The sequence below is a fragment of the Gossypium hirsutum genome, chromosome D13, assembly GCF_007990345.1.
Source record: "Gossypium hirsutum isolate 1008001.06 chromosome D13, Gossypium_hirsutum_v2.1, whole genome shotgun sequence".
In the NCBI taxonomy this organism is placed as follows: Eukaryota; Viridiplantae; Streptophyta; class Magnoliopsida; order Malvales; family Malvaceae; genus Gossypium; species Gossypium hirsutum.
The window spans coordinates 4703482-4726535 of NC_053449.1; the positions used below are offsets into that span (position 1 = coordinate 4703482).

The 23054-nt window shown below is 37.3% G+C and overlaps 2 protein-coding genes across 4 annotated transcripts; one reads left to right on the forward strand and one right to left on the reverse strand.

Annotated features, from left to right (window-relative positions):
• Positions 1 to 2436: 2436 nt before the first annotated feature.
• On the reverse strand, positions 2437 to 6357 carry LOC121225660 (filament-like plant protein 7). 2 transcript variants are annotated; one of them, XM_041110063.1, is made up of 7 exons: positions 6160 to 6357; positions 5992 to 6071; positions 5704 to 5774; positions 5447 to 5582; positions 3418 to 5314; positions 3263 to 3323; positions 2437 to 3125 (listed from the first exon to the last, which is right to left on the reverse strand). In XM_041110063.1, the coding sequence occupies exons 3-7, from the start codon at positions 5761 to 5763 to the stop codon at positions 2610 to 2612; spliced, it is 2670 nt and encodes an 889-aa protein (XP_040965997.1). In that variant the 5' UTR covers positions 5764 to 5774; positions 5992 to 6071; positions 6160 to 6357; the 3' UTR covers positions 2437 to 2609. The 2 variants fall into 2 exon arrangements, with proteins under 2 accessions (XP_040965997.1, XP_040965996.1); XM_041110062.1 differs by lacking the exons at positions 5992 to 6071; positions 6160 to 6357 and adding an exon at positions 5897 to 5979.
• A 9976-nt stretch (positions 6358 to 16333) lies between these two features.
• On the forward strand, positions 16334 to 22976 carry LOC107894288 (probable E3 ubiquitin ligase SUD1). 2 transcript variants are annotated; one of them, XM_016819569.2, is made up of 9 exons: positions 16334 to 16881; positions 17943 to 18635; positions 19320 to 20087; positions 20180 to 20391; positions 20473 to 20838; positions 21484 to 21644; positions 21727 to 21890; positions 21979 to 22125; positions 22271 to 22976. In XM_016819569.2, the coding sequence occupies exons 1-9, from the start codon at positions 16516 to 16518 to the stop codon at positions 22766 to 22768; spliced, it is 3375 nt and encodes a 1124-aa protein (XP_016675058.2). In that variant the 5' UTR covers positions 16334 to 16515; the 3' UTR covers positions 22769 to 22976. The 2 variants fall into 2 exon arrangements, with proteins under 2 accessions (XP_016675058.2, XP_016675059.2); XM_016819570.2 differs by having other exon boundaries at positions 16339 to 16881; positions 21487 to 21644.
• Positions 22977 to 23054: the final 78 nt, after the last annotated feature.

The following is a 23054-nucleotide window of genomic DNA, read 5'->3' on the forward strand; positions in this document are numbered from 1 at the left end:
TACCAACATGTAAGACTTGTCAATTTGGAAAGCAAAATAGAAAGCCATTTCCCAAGACAACATGGAGAGCCACTTGTAAGTTGCAGTTGATTACACAGACATTTCTGGACTTCAAAGAACCCTTTCATTAGCAGGTAGTCGATATTATGTTGCTTTTATTGATGATTTTATAAGAATGTGTTGGATTTTCTTCTTAAAATTCAAGTCAGAAGTGGCTGGAGCATTCTGGAAATTCAAGAAGACTATGGAAAATCAAAGTGGCAACCAAATTCAAATATTGAGGTCCGATAATTGCAAGAAGTATACATTAAAAAATTTCAATGCATTTTGTGAAGAAGCTGGCATTGAGCATTAATTAATAGCTCCTTATACTCCGCAACAAAATGGAGCTAGTGAAAGGCGAAACAAATATATCTTAGACATGGCCAGATGTATGTTGCATGAGAAGAATTTACCTAAAAAGTTCTAGGCAGAAGCAACTCATACTGCGATTTTCCTACAGAATAAATTGCCCATAAAAGCAGTCAAGGATCAAACACCCTATGAGGCTTGGTATGGTCATAAACCATCTTCAAGTTTTCTCAAAATATTTTGTTTTTTATGATTCACTTATGTTCCACAGATCAAGAGAGACAAGTTAGACAAAAAGGCACTTCTCGGAGTCTTTATCGGCTACAGCACTGTTGCAAAAGCTTATAAAATTTTCCAACCGCAATCTGAGAAAATTATTAGAAGCAGAGATGTTCATTTTGGGAAAAATGAAGAGTGGAACTAGGATGAGAAAAATGGCCAAAGCACAGTAGATCTGAAGCTTGAATTTTCTATTTCAACCACAGATAAAGATGAAATTTGGCTGAATGAGTTGGTGGATGATGCTCCAACAAAGGGTACTAGATTGCTCATTGGCATTTATGCAAGATGTAATATAGTTGTTTGTGAACCTGCAGATTTTTCCACGACAATGAAAGACATAAAATGGGTGGTTGCAATGAAGGATGAGTTGTCCATGATTGAGAAAAACAAAACATGGGAGTTAGTTGATCGACCCGATGATAGGCAGGTGATTGGAGTCAAGTGGGTGTACAAAACCAAGCTTAATGTTGATGGCTCAATCAACAAGCACAAAGCAAGACTTGTGGTTAAAGGCTATGCACAAGTTTTTGGCGTGGACTATTCAGACACTTTCACACTAGTTGCTCGTTTGGACACCATAAGACTTTTACTTGCTATAGTTGCTTAAATGAATTGGAAAGTGTATCAGCTTGATGTAAAATCAGCTTTTTTAAATGGCATTTTGCAGGAAAAAATTTAAGTTGAGCAGCCTGAAGGTTTTGTGAAGAAAGGAGAGGAAGATAAGGTGTTTCTTCTTAAGAAGGCTATTTATGATGCATGGTTGCTTGAGGAATTCAAGCGGGAGATGATGAAGGTTTTTGAGATGACAGATCTCGAATTGATGTCTTTTTTTTCTTGGAATGGAAATTAAACAGGTTGAGCATGAAGTATTCATCTGCCAGAAAAAGTATGCCAAGGTAATCTTGAAGAAATTCAAACTTGAAGAGTGTAAGGAAGTAATCACTCCTATGAATCAAAATGAGAAGCTGTGTAAAGAAAATGGAGCTGATAAAGTTATGAGGGATATTTTAGAAGTTTGATCGGTTGCTTAATGTATCTTATAACAACACGTCCTGATATTTTAAATGCTATAAGTATTTTGTCATGATTTATGCATTGTGCTAGTGAATTGCATCTCAGGGCTGTCAAGAGAGTAGTTCGTTATATCAAAGGCACGAGTAATTTTGGTGTTAAATTCACAAGCAAGGAGTTCAAGCTTGTTGGCTTCTCTGATAGTGATTGGGGAGGTTCCATTGATGACATGAGGAGTACATCAGGCTATTATTTTGCTTTTGGATTTGGTGTCTTCTCATGGAGCTCGAAGAAGTAAGAAACTATGACTCAATCCACTGCTGAAGCAGAATTTGTTGCTGCAGCAATCGTTGTTAATCAAGCTTTGTGGTTGAGAAAATTATTAAGTGATCTTAACCTTGAACATAATGAAAGCACAAAGATTTTTGTTGATAATCAAGCTGCCATTGCAATTTCTCATAATCCAGTATTTCATGGGAAGACTAAGCATTTCAACATTAAGCTTTTCTTTTTTACGGAAGTGCAAAAAGAAGGTAACGTTATACTGGTTCATTGCAAAACAGAGGAGCAGATTGCAGATATCTTCACCAAGCTGCTCCCAGTAAGCAAATTTGAAGTTTTGAGAACAACACTTGGTGTTTGCAGCAACTGAAGCAAGGAGGAGTGTTGAAGATTTGCTTCAGTTATTATAATCTAGCTAATTTTAGGTATAATCGTATCTTTGATTTGTTTCAGATTTTTTGGAGATTTTTTTTTTTTTGGAGATTATGAAGCGGACCAGAGAAATATACATATGCCACTCTTGGATGCTATATATTTATATCTCGCCATACTCGGTAATTTAGGTGGAAAAAATCAAACAAGAAACCACTCGCCACACTACAAAAGCCGAAAACTACAAAAAACCATGTCTCCACTCCTTATTACCAGGGAATTTGGTCCCAGCCTTCTTCGCGGTTTCTCGGTCACTGCTCAGTCTCTTGGTGACAAGATTTCTTATTGTGACCTTTCTTCTTTCCAAAAAGCAGCCTCCTTAGGAAACCAAATCCTTGCTTCTTGCTTGGCACTATTGCCAAAGCCATAATTCCAGCATTTCCACTTTCATTCTTGGAACCAAGATATGCTTCTGATGCCTTTAACAGCAAACCTGAAGCTTGCATGTTGTTGCAGTTATTGGGTTGTGGAAAGGAGGAATTCCCTACTTCTTGGATGCATAAAGTTCCTTGGATATTGGGAGACTGGAGCCCTTCTTCTTTAGCACCACCATCAGCCAGCATTTGATCGCGCAAGGAGAAGCGTTTGTTCACCCTTATATTGTTTATTACAGTGGTGGCAGCAGCACCCCCACCCTTGTTGGAGAAAACCCTGTGAAGGAGAGCTGCATCATGCGGTGAGGCCAACACCTTTAGTTGCTTACCTATGTTCATAATTGTTTCTTGGCACTCTGCTAACTTGACTGAAGCTGCAGTAATTTCCCAACCCTGTATGTTGGAAAACCAGACCATAACATCAGTATTTGATATCTGTTTCCATCTTCATTTGCATTTCTTCTCTCATGTGGTAACGTAGTAAATTTATGCATGTAAATTGAAAATAGGAGACACTGTGAATGACTTACATTTTGAGATTGCTTGCCCTCTTGATGCGTGACATATTTCGGTGTTTCTTTCTTTGCCACACTGTGTGTTTCATGTTTCAGAAATCAGAACTATATGAATAAGTTCCTTTAGTTATCACATGACAGGAATTAAAACTAAGGTACAAAAACCTTACCTCTCTAACTGGAGTTGAAGCTCAAAACATGCCTCTTCTAGCTCCTCACAACAGTTATTTTTGTACTCCAACTCGACTTCCAAAGAAGAACATTTCTGGAAGGTTTCGTTCAGTTTAGCTTTGGAAACTGTGATTTGGGTTTCGAGATCTTCATTTATTGATTTCTGATTTTCAACCTGATCCTCCATCATATCGTTTGATTCTTTTAGCTTCTTAAGTTCTGCTTGTAAGCTTCCAATGCTTTCGTCTGATTCACGAAGTTGTAACGTCAAGGTCTCACTCTTGCGAGTTTCTGACTCGAGCCTGGCTTCCATATTCTTCAAATCAGATTTTAATCTCTTGTTTTCTTCTTCCAGGCTACACCAAATATTGCAACCAAAATGCCTTTTGATCTCATTCCTTGCACTTGAAGCTTCCTTAGGAGTAACACAATTGTTCACAATCCAGTCTAAAGCAAATGAGAGTTCTTCAGCAAAATTTTCAAGATCAGCCCTTTGATTCAACAGATCATCACATGTACAAAGAAACTGTTCTAAAACAGTTTCTAATTCAGAACTTTGGCATTGAAAAACGCGGACAAAGTACTCTTCATGACCTGCTAATTGTTTGGGAGTTTGATTTCTGGAACTGCTTGAGGTATTGTAAGATGTTAGAGCAGTTCCTTCAATCAACTCAATGATTTTACAGATTGACTTTCTCAGATTAGAATGACAGTGTTGCTTCTTTGTTGTTCCGGTCAAGGTCTCAACACTAGAGGCACCACATACCGAACCTGCAGTCGGAGATGTGTTCAGAGATTTCCAGGCAATGTAGCTATTGACATCAAGAGTATCAGATTCTATGGTATGCATTGAACATGCTGGTTTATTAAAAGCAGACAAAGTGATTTCAATGTCCTCGAGAATTTCATCTAAACTTCGGTCTGAAACACGTTTGTGCTCGAAGATGGCATGCAAAACAACCTGAAGCCAATCAGAGGATCCTTCAGCTACCATATCTCTTGAGTTCATCCCTTTTGTGTTGCTGAAGCCACAGTGATCAGACACTTGATTATATCCATCTCCAGAAACTAAGGCTAATTTTTCCATCTCTTCAAAATCATCCATTAATCTCATTTCTGGAACCGTAATGACGTTATGCTGCATCTGATTCTTAACTCTCCTCTGTACAGTCACTTCAGATTCCGAAACCAAACCATTAGTCCATGAACAATAAGAGCTGTTTCCATCAATACTTCCAATATCAAAACCTGATGTTACAGATAGTTCACTTGATATTTGACTACTCCTTACCAGCTCCATGGAATGGATCTCAACCTCAGTCGGCCTGGATGATGTTTGAGAACGTGCTAAGTTCGATGAATGGATCATTATTGCCTTAAGAACCATGTTCTCTTCTTCCACAATAAGTAATTTCTGGCATTCAGCTTCCAACTTGGTTATCCTCTTTACACTGTCCAAATGTTGCTTATGAGCTAAATCAGCTAATCTACGATTGTATTCCATCTCTTCTTTTCTGATCTCAAGCTCCTTCTCGACAACATGAAACTCATATTTCAGAAACACGTTCTCCTTTTCAATGACATCTAATCTAGCCGTTAGTGCAGTGAATTCCGCATCCGCCCGAGACTTGTGCTTCCGCTGATCTTCGATTAATTTTTCTTTCACCACTAGGGCCCTACTCAGACGAGAGTTCTCAATGATCAACTCTTCAACCCTCCTGTTTGTCTCTGTCAGCTTGTCTTGTAATTCATTTGTTGCTCTCTCGAACTCACTCGATGCCTTCATGGCAGCATCTGAGTGAGCTAACTTTTCATCTGCCATTTTTCCCTGCCTCAAAGCTTCATCAATCCCTTCCTTTAAAAGGGTTACATAAGCTTCTTCTGCCTTCTCCCTACCTACAAGAAAACATCAACACAAACATATCAAAATCTATATAAACAGAACAAAGTTATTAAGATGTCAAAATTCATATAAATATCATGATTATGACGCGTGAAATTAACACAAAGGGTTACTAGGTAAATCACCTGCATTGGATTCTTGTATCATTTGCACATTTTCTATCACCACATCCTCCTTAGCATGACAGTCAAGGAGAACTGAAGCAAGCTTTTCATTTAGATTTTTCACAATTCTATCTCGTCCACTATCAGGCATTTGTACCTATAATGTACAAAAAAACATTGATCCTTGGTTCATTGTCGATTTGTCGTATATAATATACAAAGGTTTAAGATACCATAAACATGGACAAAGAAAGAGGTGTGCTATGTTTTTTGGTTACCTCTTCATCAATTCGCTTCAAAGAAGATTTTTTCCTCCAAAGCCATGTTTTCTGATCCATGACTTTGATTTCTATTTCACAACCAAAGAAGAAAAACAGAGTTATAATGATAATGTACTTAATGCAGCAATATTTACAATCTTTAACAGATCAACCTGCAAACTTGTGCTAGAAAATCATGAACAAATCTTACTTGAAGCAAAAACCCAAGCTTCCATAAAAGGGAAAAAAAACTATATATCTATGAAGAAGAAAGAGGAGTTGAAAAGTTCAGTAGCTCTCACTCACCTATGGCTATGCAGAGAATATATCAAGTGTTGAACAACAACAGCTATAGATTGATACTCAAAGTCTCAGACCACCATTTACTGCATGAACATGATTGAATGAGAAGTAAGAAAGTAAAGAAACTGACATTGAAGTGAAAGAGCAATGATTGTAGCTTAAATTACAAACCACATTAAACCCAAAAACCAGAAGAGCAATAAAAGTTTTGTGTTGGGTTCTTCTTTTTTTTTTTCTGACATAGGATGCTACTGTATCAACCGACAACCCATCAAAGCTACTTATATAGTCAATGTTAACAGCAAAAGTAATGGAGGAAAAAAAAAAGAAAAAGGAAAAGAAACAATGAAAAATGGTGAAAGAGAGTGATAAAGAGATGAGTGATGATAACGGGAGAAAATTAAAGGGGAAAAAAGGGTTTTTGCATGATTAAATCAGTGGAGAAAGTCCAGCTAAAGTAGAAAGTTTGTCCTGAAAATATAGTTTATATATATACACATGCAAGATATTTCTATAATTATAATCAATATTAAATTAATGAACAAAAATAATCAGAATTAATTTCGATTAAATCCACCTCCAAATGAAAGACAAATTCTTTTAATATTTTTTCTTCATCTTCAATATTCAAAGCAAAAACCTTTAAAATCTCTAACTTCAGTCCACTTCAAGTAACATACTTAAAAAGGAGTAGTTAGTGTGAAGAGGTAGGAGGGGTTTTGGAGGACACGCGCTAGCCGTTAAAGGAATGTTGGTAAGCATGGGGATTTGCCAAAATAATGATTATGTTTTGTGTAAGATCTTTTATTAACTAAAATAAATAATAAAGCTTTGAGTGTTTTTTTTTTTACTTTTTCTGAAATTGAATTAGTAGTTGAATTGTTTTGATTGCGGGTTTTTTTTGTAACAAATCATATCTGATTTGATTATTGAATTCAAACATGTAATGTCATATTACGTTGTTGAACCAACCATTTCCAAATTTCAAGTATAAACATATATTACAAATATCCAACAATCTCATCTAATAAATCTCGACTAATGCATCACTCATTGGTATGCATATTTCATTATCTAACAGCATTAAGACTCATTTGACTAAATGCCATCATCAAAGATTACCAAGTGATATGCCCTAATCAACAATTCGTATTAATCAAATCGAAAGATTTTATAGGACCCTTAATTACTTAGGTACATGTCGTTACAACTTATAAATATAATTAAACATTACAAAAGCTTAGTTGAGCTAAGTTGTGAGATTTGGATGATGTTGGCTCGCGTGCGCATAAAAACAACAAATTCGTACGTTGAGAACTAAAATGTATATATTAATCAATTATTGTACTATTAGTTCAATTACAATTAAAATTATAATGTAAATTACTATTTTACAGTTTAGTTAATATTGTTTCTCAGAATCATCGTAATGCGACTTATGACTCATGTAATACATATTGATATGCCCTCAAAGCATTCGTCTCATAAACTTGCATGGTTTTTCATATGATAATCAAATCCCAAAATCAATAATTATCAAGTGAACTACTTTCCATTTTCATGATTACATCACATATCTTTGTCCATATAATGCAACATGGTATACTCGAGATGTCGTCCCTATTAACCGGACATAGATTCAATATCGGATACGCGGATCAATCCACTATCACACCAATATAAAAATGCACCCAGTGCTCATTGGTATAAACTGAAATATCCTCGTATATTGTTCTTAGGGCATTATTCTTTATTGTTTATTACTAAAACTCATTGTACCATTTATAGTGTTGCATTATCTAGCATAATTCACAATCGTAATTATACGTATTATATAATTCGACATAGAGCTCAATCGAATTAAGTAGTCAAATGTATATTTATCTCGATTATGTTCATCACCAATATCATCCAATTATAATTAACTACTTATTTGAGGACTAGATTGAGAACAATTACGAGAGAGCACAAATGGACCGTTGTTCGTTTTTCATCTTTTATGTTGTCATATGACATTCCAGCATCATTTCCAACCTACATTATTAAATCTTCAAGTTAAAACATATGTACATTCAAGTTAAACTCATTTTACATATTTTTCAATTAAATCCAGCTTCATAAATATACTTTAGAAACCTCATCCTATCATTAATCACTATCAATTTTCAAATTTTTTTATCCTCTTACATATAGGTCCTTAATAATTTAAACATAACCACTAAACTTTAAACTTAATTTAACAATATTTTAAAAATGTATATAATATAATCAAGTTCACATTCTCAAGTACTTCATAGGTTCATGTTCAATTATTGTTATATTGTTTAATGACAACTCTTACTAATATTAATAATTAAAGAAAATCTAACAATTAGACTATTTATATCAAGCTAATGTCATGATTAAAGGATAATAATGTTAATGGCTAGATTTAGGCAGTGCCACTAACATGAACCGGCCCATGGTTTAATTGCTTTTAGCTCCTTGGTATAATTGCACTTCAAGGACTTTATTGAAATCCCAATTCAATCTTACTAGTTTGAATCATTTTCAACTTAGTCCCTATAGTATTTTTTTAAATATTCTATTTAATTCATTACGAATTAATTTTATTTCTAAATTTCATATTTGACTCTAAATTACTCCATTAACAATTTTCAGGTAGCTCGGGTTAAATAAATTTGATCTCAAAATCGAATTTTTCGATATTGACAAAAATCGGGTCATTACATTTTTAGTTCAATCAGATCCACTTATTTGATCATCGATTCAATAATAATTAATAAAAAAATAAAAAAACATAAACCAATTCAATCACTCGTTTTTTGTCTCAATTTTTTATTTTCATTAGTTGAACCAATCAAGCCCTCGACTTCTTAGTTCAATCAATCGATCCGATCCAATTTTGATATGTTGGTTTCTTTTATTGGGATATTACATTTTTTTTAATATTATTTGTTAAGTTAGTATCCACAAAAATTATTTATCAAAATACATTTAAAAGAAACATTTTGACATTCTTGGAGGTTGAGCTCAAGGTTTTATCAATTCACCTAAGAGTCTACGCCATGCATGTTAAGAGGGAAGTGCAGTTGATAGTACCTGGATACCCATTGGTATCGAGTTCAAAGTTTTGAACATTGATTAGGAAATTTACTTGTTGTCGTTCTAACCAACCTATTCAATTATTGGAAATGGACTCTCTTGGTTGTCGACTCCCAAATTATTGTAATACCCAGTCAAAATGATGCCACTCGATACAGGAAAAGAATATAAGCGACTTGCACACATTAAAAAACGTGATTGAACACACGTACTTTCGACAAAATATGGTTGCAATCTCTTCGGCTTAGTATGGGATCCACACTTATAACTCTCATATTTTGTGTTATTTTGGTATAGTTTTCATAGTATTTAGGATGTAATTTTAGCATTTAAGTTTTTATTATATTTTATAGTCTTTCAGATTAATTATATTTTTATTTGAATTTTGTTCAATTTTTATTATTTCTAGAATTAGTTTAAGTTTACTTGTTATTTCTCTTTCTTCATTGTAGGTATCATGTAAAAAATTAAAGACTTGGAGTATAGAGCAAAAAGTGGTAAAGAGAAGTCTTCCGCTCCGTTGAAATTAATTTAGCACGGTAGAGTAGATTCTTCAATTCAAAAATTTTGGCAGCAAACAGTCCACTCCATCACAAATCCTATGTCTGGTGGAGCGACACAATAAAAACTCTAAAAATACGGGTGACGATTTTTAAGAAAGAAAAAGTAGGAAAAATGATAAGAAATCACTTAGTGGCTAAAGAAAAACTCTCACACACGAGCTTTCCACATTACTACTAAGCCTCCTCCCTTCCCATTACAAGGAACAAACTCAGTTATGGAAGCCTAATCTATTAGTGAGAGGCATGCATTTTTTAGGAGTAGCATAGGCTTCCATCAAGAAGCACAGATTCACTTTGTAGTAGTGGACCAGTTTGCAGCAGTGTTGGAATGTAAGAGGCTCTTGAATTCGATGCTAATTCGATCATGGCTCCATGGTAGGCTGAGTTGGGGCAGCCTACTTGAACCCTACCAAGTCAGCATCATGTAAATTCAATTGATTTGTTGCAACTTTAGCTAAATCGACAATACATTGTTGGTTCAGCATTGATTCTGTATTAATGATGTTAAAGATATAATGAATTGGTTAGAGAGGCAGTTAGTGTTAGCTAAGGTTGTTAGCAGCCAGTTGTTAAAGGTAGCAGTTAATTCAATGACTATATATACACTGGCTTGGCTTTGTATTAGACAGGTTTTACAGTCTAAATTTAAGATTGAAAAAGAGAATTCATTTTTAAGTTTTCTTAGTTCTAAGGTTTTCAAGTTTACCTATATTTCTTCATGGTATCAGTCGCTAGGTGATCCTTGATCATGGCAATTACAAATTCTGCTGCCTCAGACTCTGTTGAACTGCATGGCTCTGTTTTTGCTGCTGATCATGTTGTTAATTCCTTTCCTCGGCATGAGGTTGTAAAACTCGATGAAGGAACTTTTCTTTAATGGAAGCAACATGTTCGATTTATTGTCAATGGTTATGATTTATTTGGTTTTCTTGATGGTTCTATCTCTGCGACGTCGAGGTTTGTGCAAGTACATGATGGTGCTCTTGTGCTTAATCTGGAGACATTAACGTTTCAACAATAGGATAATCTCCTTATTCGTAGCTTCTCTCCACCATAAGATCGACGATTTTATCTTTCTTTATGGATGTCCAATCGGCCTCTGATGTATGGACTACCGCGTTGGAAATGTTCGCGGCCGATACGGATCTGAAACAGTCACGATTGCGTCATGAACTTCACTCTCTCAAGAAAGGGAGTCTGACGATCCGAGATTATGTTACAAAGTTAAAAGGCCTTTGTGCTCTATTGGAAGCGTTTGGATCTTCCATCTCAACGGCGGAGCGAACGGTGGTGCTGCTTATGGGTCTTCCGTCTGAGTTTAAAGGAGTGGTATCCTCTACTTCGTTATCTTCGACTCCTCTGCCATTTCAGCGTCTGGTGGACGCTCTAATCGAGTACGAGAATCGATAAGTTCAGACGGTTCAGGAGGTTGTGTACGTAGCGAATCTAGTGGAAGATTCTTCACCGTCGACCGTGGATGGTTCTACGCGTGATGGTCGGTCGATCTTGCGTGGTCACGGTAGGAACTTTCGGCCTCGTTTCCAGTGCCAGATCTGCTCCCAGTTCGGTCACGTCACCCAACGCTGCTTCTATCGGTACCATCACGATGAAGTTTCTCTGTCTAGGGTTCCGATGTCAAATCTGGATAAAGTTGCTCGTGGTTGGCCTTCATAGCAAAATACGTGGCCTAAGATTTCTACCCATAGTCAGACTTCGCATGGGGCTGGTTAAAATTAGTGTGCTGATCCAAATTTGTTTTATGGTCAACAGTGGGGTTGGACTGGTAAGCTGTCTGATGGGTTGCCAAATTGGTATGAGCCGCATATTTCGTCTGGTCTAAATTTCATGCCTAGGCCGCAAGCTTATTGGCCATATTCTTTTGGTCCCAATTATGAGCCGCATGTGTTTAGGAATAATAATGGGTCAAATAATGGTTTTGGGCCACCACATGGTAATGAGCTATCCGCCCCTTCAATGGCCCGTGAGCCTGTTTCTAACAATGTGCAGGTTGATCCCACTACTACTTTCAGGCCACATGGTCCACAGTCAGGTGGTGTAGCGGCTCCATGGCGTAATAAACCGCGAGCTCGTGTATTTTTGGGGGACGAATCTGTGTGTTAGGCTTCCTCGACTGGGTGATATTCATGCCTTTGATTATTCTGATCCTTCTGTTTCCAGCTCGCATATAAACTCCACGCAACATGGGACTAGTGGTGATGACACTGACTCACCGGTTCCTGGGCCAGTTGGCATAACATCTTGGTACCCTAATTCTGGTGCTAGTAATCATGTTTGTCGGGATTCTTCAGCACTGCATAATGCGGTTCCATATTCAGGTAAGTCCTTTCTTTTAATGGGTGATGGTACGCCTGCTATGATTTCGTCAATTGGTCAGGGTGTTTTGTCTACACGTTCTAGATTACTTCGATTATCTGATGTTTTGTGTGTCCCGGCCATGGAAAAATTTACTATTGGTATCTCAATTTGCAACTGATAATGGTGTATTTTTTGAATTTCACCCCACTTATTGTGTTATTAAGGACAGCGTAACACAGGAGATCTTGCTGACGGGGCATATTTGTAATGGGCTGTATTATTTCTCCCTGTCAAACGTATCTGTTCCTTCTACTTTCCATCTGTCTACAGCTCAAGTGAGGCTTCGGACTCGGACTGAAAATAGTGAGATTTTTTTGTTGTGGCATAAACGTATTGGACATCCGTCTTCTTCTGTTGTCAAGACTGTTCTTAATAAATGCCATATCAATTTGAATAAAGTTTCTATTGATAGTGTTTGTACTGCTTGTAAAAAAGGAAAGTTTCATAAGTTGCCATTTCCTGTTTCGTCTACTGAGTATGCTAATCCGTTTTCTTTGGTTGTTTCTGATCTCTGGGGACTTGCACCTATTGCTTCCTATAACAACTGGTATTATGTGTCGTTTATCGATATGTGTACTCGGTTTACTTGAGTATATTTGATTCGCCAAAAATCTTAGGCTATGGATTATTTTGGTCAATTTCAGAAATTAGTTCAGACCCAGTTTGGTAAGTCTATAAAACAATTTCAGAGTGACCGGGGTGGTGAATATCGAGCGTTTGCTTCGGTTCTGGCTTCTCAAGGTATCATTCATCGCCAAACATATCTGTATACTTCTGAACAAAATAGAGTCACTGAACGTAAACATCGACACATTGTGGATATGAGGATTACTCTTCTGGCTCAAGCGGGTCTTTCTATGTTGTTCTAGGCTTTTGCGTTTACTTGTGCAGTCCATTTGATCAATCGTCTTCCCACACCAGTGCTGGATGGCCAAACCCCGTATAAAGCTCTTTACGGGCATGATCCTAGTTATGATCATTTTCGTGTCTTTGGGTGTTGCTGTTATTCGTATTTACGACCGTTTCAGCGTCACAAGTTAGATTTTCAGTCACAATCTTGCACTTTCCTAGGGTATAGTTCTCGTCACAATGGATATCGGTATCTTTTGCCTGATGGTAAGATTATAGTTTCTCATCATGTAGAATTTGATGAATTACGTTTTTTGTCTACGACATCCATGCCGGGTTCTAGTCATGAGGTGGTCACTGTACCCACATGTATTCTGTTAATTAAGACTGTTCCTTCTTGTTCTGAGGACGTGTTATCTGTTCTTGTGTGTTCAAGTTCCTCGAATAGGTCTCTGGTTCCTCAAAATAGAGTTGCGGTTGATCCAGCGCATGTTAGTTTTGACTCATCAAATAATGGTTCTACGATTGTTCAGTCTCCTACGCCCGTTGTTGAGGTTCCATCTGCTCCTACAGGACCAGAGGTTTCTATGCCTGATACGAATGTTCATCCAATGGCAACTCGATCGAAGGCTGTTATTTTTAAACCAAAAGTTATGGCTGTTGAAGTTGTGGAACCGTCTACATTGAGAAGGCATTTGCTAGCTCAGAGTGGCAGGCTGCAGCTTAGGCTGAGTATGATGCGTTGATTCGCAATGCTACCTGGGACCTTGTTCCTCTACCACTAAACCGTAAGGTTATCGGTTGTAAGTGGTTATTCAAGGTTAAGAGAAATTCAGATGGTACGGTTGGTCGTCATAAAGCACACTTAGTTGCAAAAGGCTGTTTCTAAGTTCCGGGTTGTGATTTTCAGGAAACGTTTAGTCCAGTGGTGAAACCTGCCACTATCAGGGTTATTTTGTCTATTGTGTCTCTAAAGGTTGGCCACTTCGTCAGGTTGATGTGAACAATGCGTTTCTAAACGGCGATATTGATAGTGAAGTGTTCGTGCAACAACCTCCGGGGTATGTGCAATTAAGTTCTGATGGGAAACCTCTTATGTGTCATTTAAAAAAGGCTTTGTATGGTCTTCGTCAGGCTCCTCGGGCGTGGTTTGTAAAGTTAAGGCATTTCTTGTGACAGTTGGCTTTGTTGGGTCAAAATCGGATGCTTCGTTGTTTGTTCGTGTCTGACCTGAGTCCACACTTTACGTTCTTGTGTATGTAGATGACATTATCGTAACTGGTGATTTAGCTTCTTATATTGACTGGTTTGTGAAGTGTTAAATGATGAGTTCTCATTAAAATATATGGGTGCTCTTCATTACTTTCTTGGGATTGAGGCTACTCAATCCTCCTCCGGATGTCTTCATCTTTGTCAAAAGAAGTACATTCGTGATATTCTTGAGCGGAGTGGTATGTCTTCTGCTAAAAGTGTTCATACGCCAATGAATAGTTCGTCGAATCTTTCTAAAAATGACGGTGATCTTCTATCGGATCTAACCGAGTATAGGAGTCTTGCTGGCGCATTACAGTATGTTGTTCTTACTAGGCCTGATATTGCATATGCGGTAAACAGGATCTGTCAGTTCATAGTCCCACCACGGTTCATTTGGTTGCTCTCAAGAGGATCTTACGATATCTATCTGGTACTATTGATTTTGGGGTGGTTTTTCTGTCCATCTGACGAACTGTCTCTGGTTGGGTATGCCAATGCTAACTGGGGGTTAGACTTTGATGATCGACGGTCCACATCAGGATATTGTGTATTTTTTGGTTCAAATCTCATGTCGTCATCGTCTAAGAAACAACCAGTGGTTTCCAGATCCACAGCTGAAGCTGAATATCGAAGTCTTGCTGCTGTCACCAGTGATGTCATATGGTTGTCATCGTTGCTTCAGGAATTAAATGTTAAGTCTGCTGTTACGCCTAATATTTGGTGTGATAGTTCCAGTGCGGTAGCTGTTGCTGCCAATCCAGTATTGCACTCCAAATTCAAACACGTGGAATTAGATTTATTTTTTGTTCGTGAAAAGGTTGCTGATGGTTCAGTACTAGTTGGTGAAGTTCTTGCGTCTGATCAAGTTGCTAATGTGTTAACTAAGCCGCTCTCAGTTTCTTATTTCACTCAGTTTCGAAATCTTCTTCGGGTGAGGAAGATGGGTGAATGTTAAAGATATAATGAATTGGTTAGAGAGGCAGTTAGTGTTAGCTAAGGTTGTTAGCAGCTAGTTGTTAAAGGTAGCAGTTAATTCAATGACTATATATACACTGACTTGGCTTTGTATTAGACGGGTTTTACAGTCTAAATTCAAGATTGAAAAAGAGAATTCATTTTTAAGTTTTCTTAGTTCTAAGGTTTTCAAGTTTACCCATATTTCTTCAAATGAGAATCGAGTCACCAATTGAGGATCCTTCCTCAAGTGCATTTAACATTGTCTGTTGCAAAGAAGGATCATGATGGCAATCAACTAAGGACGTTTGCCTACAGTGTATGGCTCCGGATCCTATGTTTGGTTCATCTAAGTTTGTCGCTTATGTTTGGAGTTAGAAGTGGAATCTTAGTCAGTCTGGTCTTCAGCTCCAATTGATAGAATCATCCCTAAATTTATAGCAGGTTGTTCATTATTAACAGTTCTTGTGTTGGTCTCATCCATAAGAACAACATGCCCTCCTCTTAACGTGCCCATACGACTATTTTCAAGTTGTTCCGCTGCTGGACTAGTTCTTCCAAGATCAAAAATAATTCTTGCATTAGTAAATGATACCTCTCCCTCGAATAAGCCTATCCATGGTTGATTATTTGGAGGTTGAGAGAAATTTTCTTTTATTTAGAGTTTGATTTTCGAGTAATTGAAATTAAATATGAATTTTTAATATTGAGAATCTTAACTAAAGAAAAGAAAAAGAAACTATCCATGTTGGCTTCCATTTCCATTTCCAATTCAAAAATTAAATAAAATTGTTTAAAATAATAAAAATAAAATATTTTAAAATTTTTAGTGTTAACGTCAGCATTAGGTACACGTGACACGCCACATGTCAATGTAGGGTTATTTCGTCTAATTTTTAATTTAATGTACAATGACTAATTTACTCTATTTTTAGTAATTGAAGCAAAATATAATCCAACTCTTAATACAAAATTTTTCATAATATTTTTACTAATGCTCAAACTAATGACTTTGTTGATGGAAAAATCTAATTACATATTTTGAGATTTCAACTAAAATATTTTAAAATTTTAATTCAAAATACCAAACATAATTGAAGGATTATGTAATAAAATTGAATTTATATTCAAATCAAAGCATATTGAATGACTTGATATGAAACAACACAAAAATCTAATGTAGAAACGAAAGAGAAGCCAATGAGAATCTTCCGCGTATACAGAATTCCATTCCTCCGACTAGCCGACATTCCGGAAAATATAAAAAGGAACATTAAAGCGTGAGGGGCAAACTCGTCATCAGAACGAGTTTTTTTTTCAAACCAAACTCGTCTCAACCAAAAAGAGGAAAAAAAGGATAATTAAATATAAAATACCATCTTGACTCGGTTCCTCTCCGGCAAACTCACTGAACCAACTCAACACGATGGAGATCGCCCCTGCGGTTCCGCCATCTCATCCCTTGGGCGGTGAAAACCCCGTTTCTTCTACAGACGACGTTTTAGCAGACAGAGGAAAGCCTTCGCCATCAACATCAACATCGTCATCGTCGTCAGAGAAGGACGAAAAAGCGACGTCATCTACGGCGTCAACGGTGTCGTTGGGGGCGGTGGCTTCGAGATATGATCCGGATATGGAGGAAGAAGAGGAAGATGTTTGCAGGATCTGCCGGAACCCTGGAGATGCTGACAATCCGCTTAGGTACCCCTGTGCATGTAGCGGCAGCATCAAATTTGTCCACCAAGATTGCCTTCTTCAGTGGCTTAATCACAGCAATGCACGCCAATGCGAGGTTAGTGTTTATTTCTTTGTAATTATGCTATAAAATGATAGGTATCTTTTTAAAAAAAATAGGTTAGTTTCAGTTAAGGTTTAGTTCTTTAAAAAAATTAAATTTCATTATTTGGTGTCTGATTTAGCTTTGATTATTGAATGAGCAACAGAGATGATTAATAAATGAAGACGATTTTGGTCTTTTCTTTGAAGTCTTTTTTTCTGATTATTTTTGTAATAAATACTTCCATTCTAGTTGCAAATTTTGAGAGCTCTCCATTGTTGGAGTCTTGAACATTTGAAAAGAAACAACTTTTATTTTTGTGTGTTTTGTATGTGCTATGGTTCTCCAACTCGGTGGTATTTGAAGTTGTGTGGGGTTTGAGAAGAAAACATGGTTTTCTGAAGATTTTCATGGGTTTTGAATGATCGGAGAGGTCATTAGCTGCAACTAACTTCTTTAAGTTATAATTGAAGTTTAATGAAGATTTTCATGGGTTTTGAATGATCGGAGAGGTCATTAGCTGCAACTAACTTCTTTAAGTTATAATTGAATAAATACAGGCGGCAATAGTAATTCTTGTGGAGCAATCAAGCTTCAGGTTTCTTTTTAATGTTGATAATGCATGATTGAAGATGCAAACTTAGTGCTGTCAGAGGTAGTCTTAGACTTTAGGTTCTTCATGCTAAAATGTTGTGCATAAGGTACAAGTGTTTCTATGTTGTACCATATTTTGCAAAGCCATGTGAATGGAGTTTATAGCTTTTGGGGCAGTTAGCAGTTCTAAAGTATTTTATGTTTCAATGTTGTGGGCATGGTTCTCTTCAATTCTTATTTTAGTATGCAAATTTATGAACTGGCATGTCTGAGCTAGTTCTCTATTGCCTCTCCCTCTTTCTCTGTTTATGTTTCAGCCTCCTCTCCCTCTTTTTTTCTTTGAAATAGACTTATGCTAAAAGATCTTATTTTCCATGCATCTCCCCCCCCCTTCTCGTTAATTGATTTTCTTAAATATATGTGCTTTGGGTGGTAGATTTGCTGTGCATTTTAGTGCTTTAACTTAGTTGACATTCTTGCAGGTATGCAAGCATGCTTTTTCTTTCTCCCCTGTGTATGCGGAGAATGCTCCAGCAAGGCTTCCTTTTCAGGAGTTTGTTGTTGGGATGGCGATGAAAGCTTGTCACATTCTGCAGTTCTTCTTGCGTCTTAGTTTTGTGCTTTCAGTTTGGCTCCTAATTATACCTTTCATTACCTTTTGGATATGGCGGTTGGCATTCGTCAGGAGTTTTGGTGAAGCTCAGAGATTATTCTTAAGCCATATTTCAACCACAATCATTCTTACTGATTGTTTGCATGGGTTCCTACTATCTGCTAGCATTGTGTTTATTTTTCTTGGAGCAACTTCTTTAAGGGATTACTTCCGGCATTTACGAGAGCTTGGAGGACAAGATGCTGATAGAGAAGATGAAGCGGATAGGAATGGTGCTCGTGCTGCTAGGCGACCTGCTGGACAAGCTAATAGGAATTTTGCCGGTGATGCTAATGGTGAAGATGCTGGTGGAGCACAAGGTGTTGGTGGAGCTGGTCAAATGATCAGAAGGAATGCTGAAAATGTAGCTGCTCGTTGGGAAATGCAGGCAGCTCGTCTTGAAGCTCATGTGGAACAGATGTTTGATGGCCTGGATGATGCTGACGGTGCGGAAGATGTACCTTTTGATGAGCTTGTTGGTATGCAGGGTCCTGTTTTTCATTTGGTTGAGAATGCTTTCACTGTAAGTTTCTTTGGTTGTATCAATTTTACTATCCATGCTTAGCTTCTAATCTGTGTTCTTTCACTAATGTTATTTAAGTGCTTGCTTTGCCTTTTTGTTGCAAATATTCTTGGGAACCTTTAGGTGCCGAGACTAGCTTACGGATATATCAGCCTCAAAAACAAAGGGTGATTTGTGTGCTTGTATTTGTCTGTTTAGCGGCATAGGCTAATGATGCTAATTTGGAATCTGATAAATAAATAAAAAATCAAAGTTTAGCATTTTGTTGCATAACAAACTTGATATACTTTTAATGGAGGAAATTCTTCATGAATCATTTTCCTTGTTACAGAGTGTGATTCTCAACTTTCTTATCACTTCTTCAAATATTTCCACTTCCAAAATATAGACATTAGATTGCAGTGTGTGGTTTTATCATTCTATGCATGACTCTGGATCCAATTATAATCTTATAACTTCATTGTTTTGTTTATATGTTACTACTTCGGGATCTCGATTGCGTAGAATTAGCTCCATTGTAAGAGACATGCCAATGCATTTTTTTTCTTTAAACCTTCACTTGTTTTAGAGCTTTAAATTGTGACTATCTGCGATAAGTAGATACTCAGAAAATAAACCAACTGCAATATTTTAGCCTTTTTCCTCTGATTAGCATGATTTCATCACTTGATGATTTTCCTGCAGGTTCTAGCCAGCAATATGATATTCCTTGGTGTTGTAATTTTTGTGCCCTTTTCTCTTGGCCGCATTATTCTCCATTATGTATCTTGGCTTTTCTCTTCTGCAAGTGGTCCTGTTCTGTCAGCAGTCATGCCAATGACAGACACTACCCTTTCCTTAGCAAATATCACATTGAAGAATGCATTAACTGCAGTTACGAATTTGACATCTGAAGGCCAAGACAATAGCATGGTTGGTCAGGTTGCAGAAATCTTAAAAGCAAACTCTAGTGCAGTAGGTGAAGTTTCAAGCAACAAAAGTGCTCCATTTTCAGCAGATCTCTTGAAAGGAGCAACTATTGGAGCATCAAGGCTGTCCGATGTTACAACTCTTGCTATTGGATATACATTTATATTCTCTTTAGTCTTCTTCTACCTGGGCATTGTCACTTTGATTAGGTACACTAGGGGTGAGCCTTTGACAATGGGGAGGTTCTATGGAATTGCTTCGATTGTCGAGACAATTCCATCCCTCTTCAGGCAGTTCTTGGCTGCAATGAGGCATTTGATGACAATGATTAAAGTTGCCTTCCTTCTTGTAATTGAGCTTGGGGTGTTTCCTTTGATGTGTGGATGGTGGCTAGATATATGCACCATAAGGATGTTTGGGAAATCAATGTCTCAAAGAGTTCAATTCTTCTCAGTCTCACCTTTAGCTAGCTCATTGATTCATTGGGTTGTAGGAATTGTATATATGTTACAAATAAGCATCTTTGTCAGCCTTCTTCGAGGGGTAATCCTCTTCTCCATCCCATAATAGCAATTATTATCATAAGCTGTTATATTGTAGCATGAGTCTGATAATATTATTTTTGTTATAAACAGGTTTTACGCAATGGTGTTCTGTACTTCCTTCGAGACCCAGCTGATCCGAACTACAATCCCTTCCGTGATTTAATTGATGATCCTGTAAACAAGCATGCTCGGAGGGTCTTGTTATCAGTTGCAGTTTATGGAAGTTTGATTGTGATGCTGGTATTTTTGCCAGTCAAGTTTGCTATGAAGATGGCACCATCTATCTTCCCACTTGATATATCGTAAGAGCTGCACATCCTTTTTTTAATTCATTTACTTTTGTATACTTATTTTTAGCTTACTAAATGATTTGTTTGTTGCAGGGTATCTGATCCATTTACTGAGATCCCAGCTGACATGCTTCTCTTTCAAATATGCATTCCATTTGCCATTGAGCATTTTAAATTGCGGACAACAATCAAGTCTCTTCTCCGCTACTGGTTTACTGCAGTTGGCTGGGCATTAGGCTTAACAGAGTTTTTACTTCCCAGACCTGATGAGAATGGTGGCCAGGAAAATGCTAATGTAGAACCAGGTCAGCTAGATAGACCACAAATTGTGCAACTAGGTGGACAGGAACAGGCCATGGTTGCATTTGCTGCTGCTGATGATCCAAATAGAGGGCTCCTTGCATCAGGGAATTCTAATGTCTTGGAGGAGTTTGATGGGGATGAACGAGCTGATTCAGAGTAAGTAATATGGTGCTTTTGAATAGTCTGCAAAATGGTTCTGATTTACAGTATGGTCTGGAAGTAATTTAACTTGCTTAGGATATTTTTGCATGCAGCTTTACTTGATGTTCTAAATTCATGACAAGTAATTGACATATGAAGATTATTTGGTCATTGAATTTGCACTTACGAGTTATTATTGATGTTAGATTTTGTATAGGTTAGGTGCAAGAGATTTTAACTATTTATTTTGTTTAGGCACATTGGAATGATATGTATTTCTCAAGCACTATTTCCTGAACTTTGATCATATATTGGGATGAGTATTCAAATTATTCTTTATATCTGATTCATCCAAATGAATTCTGCTTTATTTAATTGCAGAATAATGACTGTGTCCTGTGCCTGTTAATGTGCAAAGATTAGCATTGCCATAAACTCAGTTGTTTTCTTATACTGAATGGAGAGTTGTCATAGAAGTTTTTGATGTTTTTGGTTAACAGCGTTTATTTTGATGTTTAGCATTTTTGTCTGTTAACTATTATAGACTCAAACATAATTTCTGTTTTGTTCTTTTTCATCTTCTTTTACTACATTTAGTCAATGCTTTGTTTGTACCTGGCTCCATTTTATAGTGTCTAATAATATTGATCCATGCTTTAGCAGGTACGGCTTTGTTCTTCGCATTGTTCTCTTGCTGGTGGTCGCCTGGATGACTTTGCTTATATTTAACTCTGCCCTAATAATAGTTCCGATATCACTTGGGCGTGCTCTTTTCAATGCCATTCCTCTTCTCCCAATAACTCATGGCATTAAGTGCAACGGTAATGTGGTTTGACTTTTTCCCCCTTATTATATACCTCTTTTTTATTCCAGTGCTAATTATTTTCCCCACCTGAATCATAGACCTCTATGCTTTCGTCATTGGAAGCTATGTCATTTGGACAGCTATTGCCGGGGCTAGATACTCCATTGAGCACATTAAAACAAAGAGGGCAGCAGTTCTATTTGGCCAAATTTCCAAGTGGAGTGCCATTGTTGTTAAGAGTTCCATGCTGTTATCAATATGGGTATGTCATCTGGTGTTGTCTGGTTTTCTACTTGTTTCACAGCTCAGATATCTAACTCGTAGATCTTTATTGGTGCTGTGATGTCCAGATTTTTGTCATTCCTGTTCTTATTGGTCTGCTTTTTGAGCTTTTGGTGATTGTGCCAATGCGGGTGCCTGTAGATGAGAGCCCAGTTTTCCTACTCTATCAGGATTGGGCATTGGGTCTCATTTTCCTTAAGATCTGGACTAGACTGGTAAGACCACCATTTCATGTGCAGCTGGAAAAATTGTTATAATGCAATTGTCTTTGGTTTTTGCAATAGACTTATTTTCTTCATTTTTTTGTAGTTATTAGATTATTCTCTCAAGGTCTGAAATCGGTTTTTCTTATATGCACAGGTTATGCTGGATCATATGATGCCATTGGTAGATGAAAGCTGGCGAGTAAAATTTGAAAGGGTAAGAGAAGATGGATTTTCTAGATTGCAGGGCCTTTGGGTGTTGCGGGAGATTGTATTTCCCATCATAATGAAGCTGCTGACAGCCCTGTGTGTACCTTACGTATTAGCCCGAGGGGTGTTTCCGGTGCTTGGTTACCCATTAGTGGTCAATTCGGCTGTCTACCGCTTCGCATGGCTAGGCTGCCTTTGCTTCAGCTGCTTGTGCTTTTGTGCAAAGAGATTCCATGTCTGGTTCACCAACCTCCACAATTCTATAAGAGATGATCGGTATCTTATAGGTCGTCGACTTCATAACTTTGGGGAAAACTCAGAAGAGAAGCAAAATGAGGCAGGGTCTTCCTCAGAAACACAGATTTCTGATCTGCGGGACACTGGAATAATCCAGCATGACCGAGAGGTTGATGTGGGGCTGAGACTAAGGCGCGCTGCTAATTAAAAACGATGCTGATGCTCGAAATGCTTGTATGAATCTACGTTCCATTTATGACAAGCTGGTATACTTGTTAGGTAGTGTTTGAAATTGGCCAATACAATATTTGGCTTACGCTTACTTTTTGTGCACAGAATACACGTTAACTTTGCAATTAGGGTTTGTCTTAAAATTTCAGCAAGTTAGATAAATAATGAATTACTATTTTATTTTACATATAAAATGGCCATGATTTTGTCTGCTCTAATGCCCAATAGGTTTCATTCGTTTAGAGAATGCATACAATCTCCAG

Coding starts and splice junctions, on each gene's coding strand:
- LOC121225660 (XM_041110062.1), bottom strand. CDS start 5,921: ATGGAAGCTTGGGTTTTTGCTTCAA. Junction 5,583..5,703: donor TGAAGCGAATTGATGAAGAG/GTAACCAAAAAA, acceptor TGTACATTATAG/GTACAAATGCCTGATAGTGG. Junction 5,315..5,446: donor GATACAAGAATCCAATGCAG/GTGATTTACCTA, acceptor GTTTTCTTGTAG/GTAGGGAGAAGGCAGAAGAA.
- LOC107894288 (XM_016819569.2), top strand. CDS start 16,516: ATGGAGATCGCCCCTGCGGTTCCGCCATCTCATCCCTTGGGCGGTGAA. Junction 16,882..17,942: donor GCAATGCACGCCAATGCGAG/GTTAGTGTTTAT, acceptor ACATTCTTGCAG/GTATGCAAGCATGCTTTTTC. Junction 21,645..21,726: donor TCATGGCATTAAGTGCAACG/GTAATGTGGTTT, acceptor CCTGAATCATAG/ACCTCTATGCTTTCGTCATT.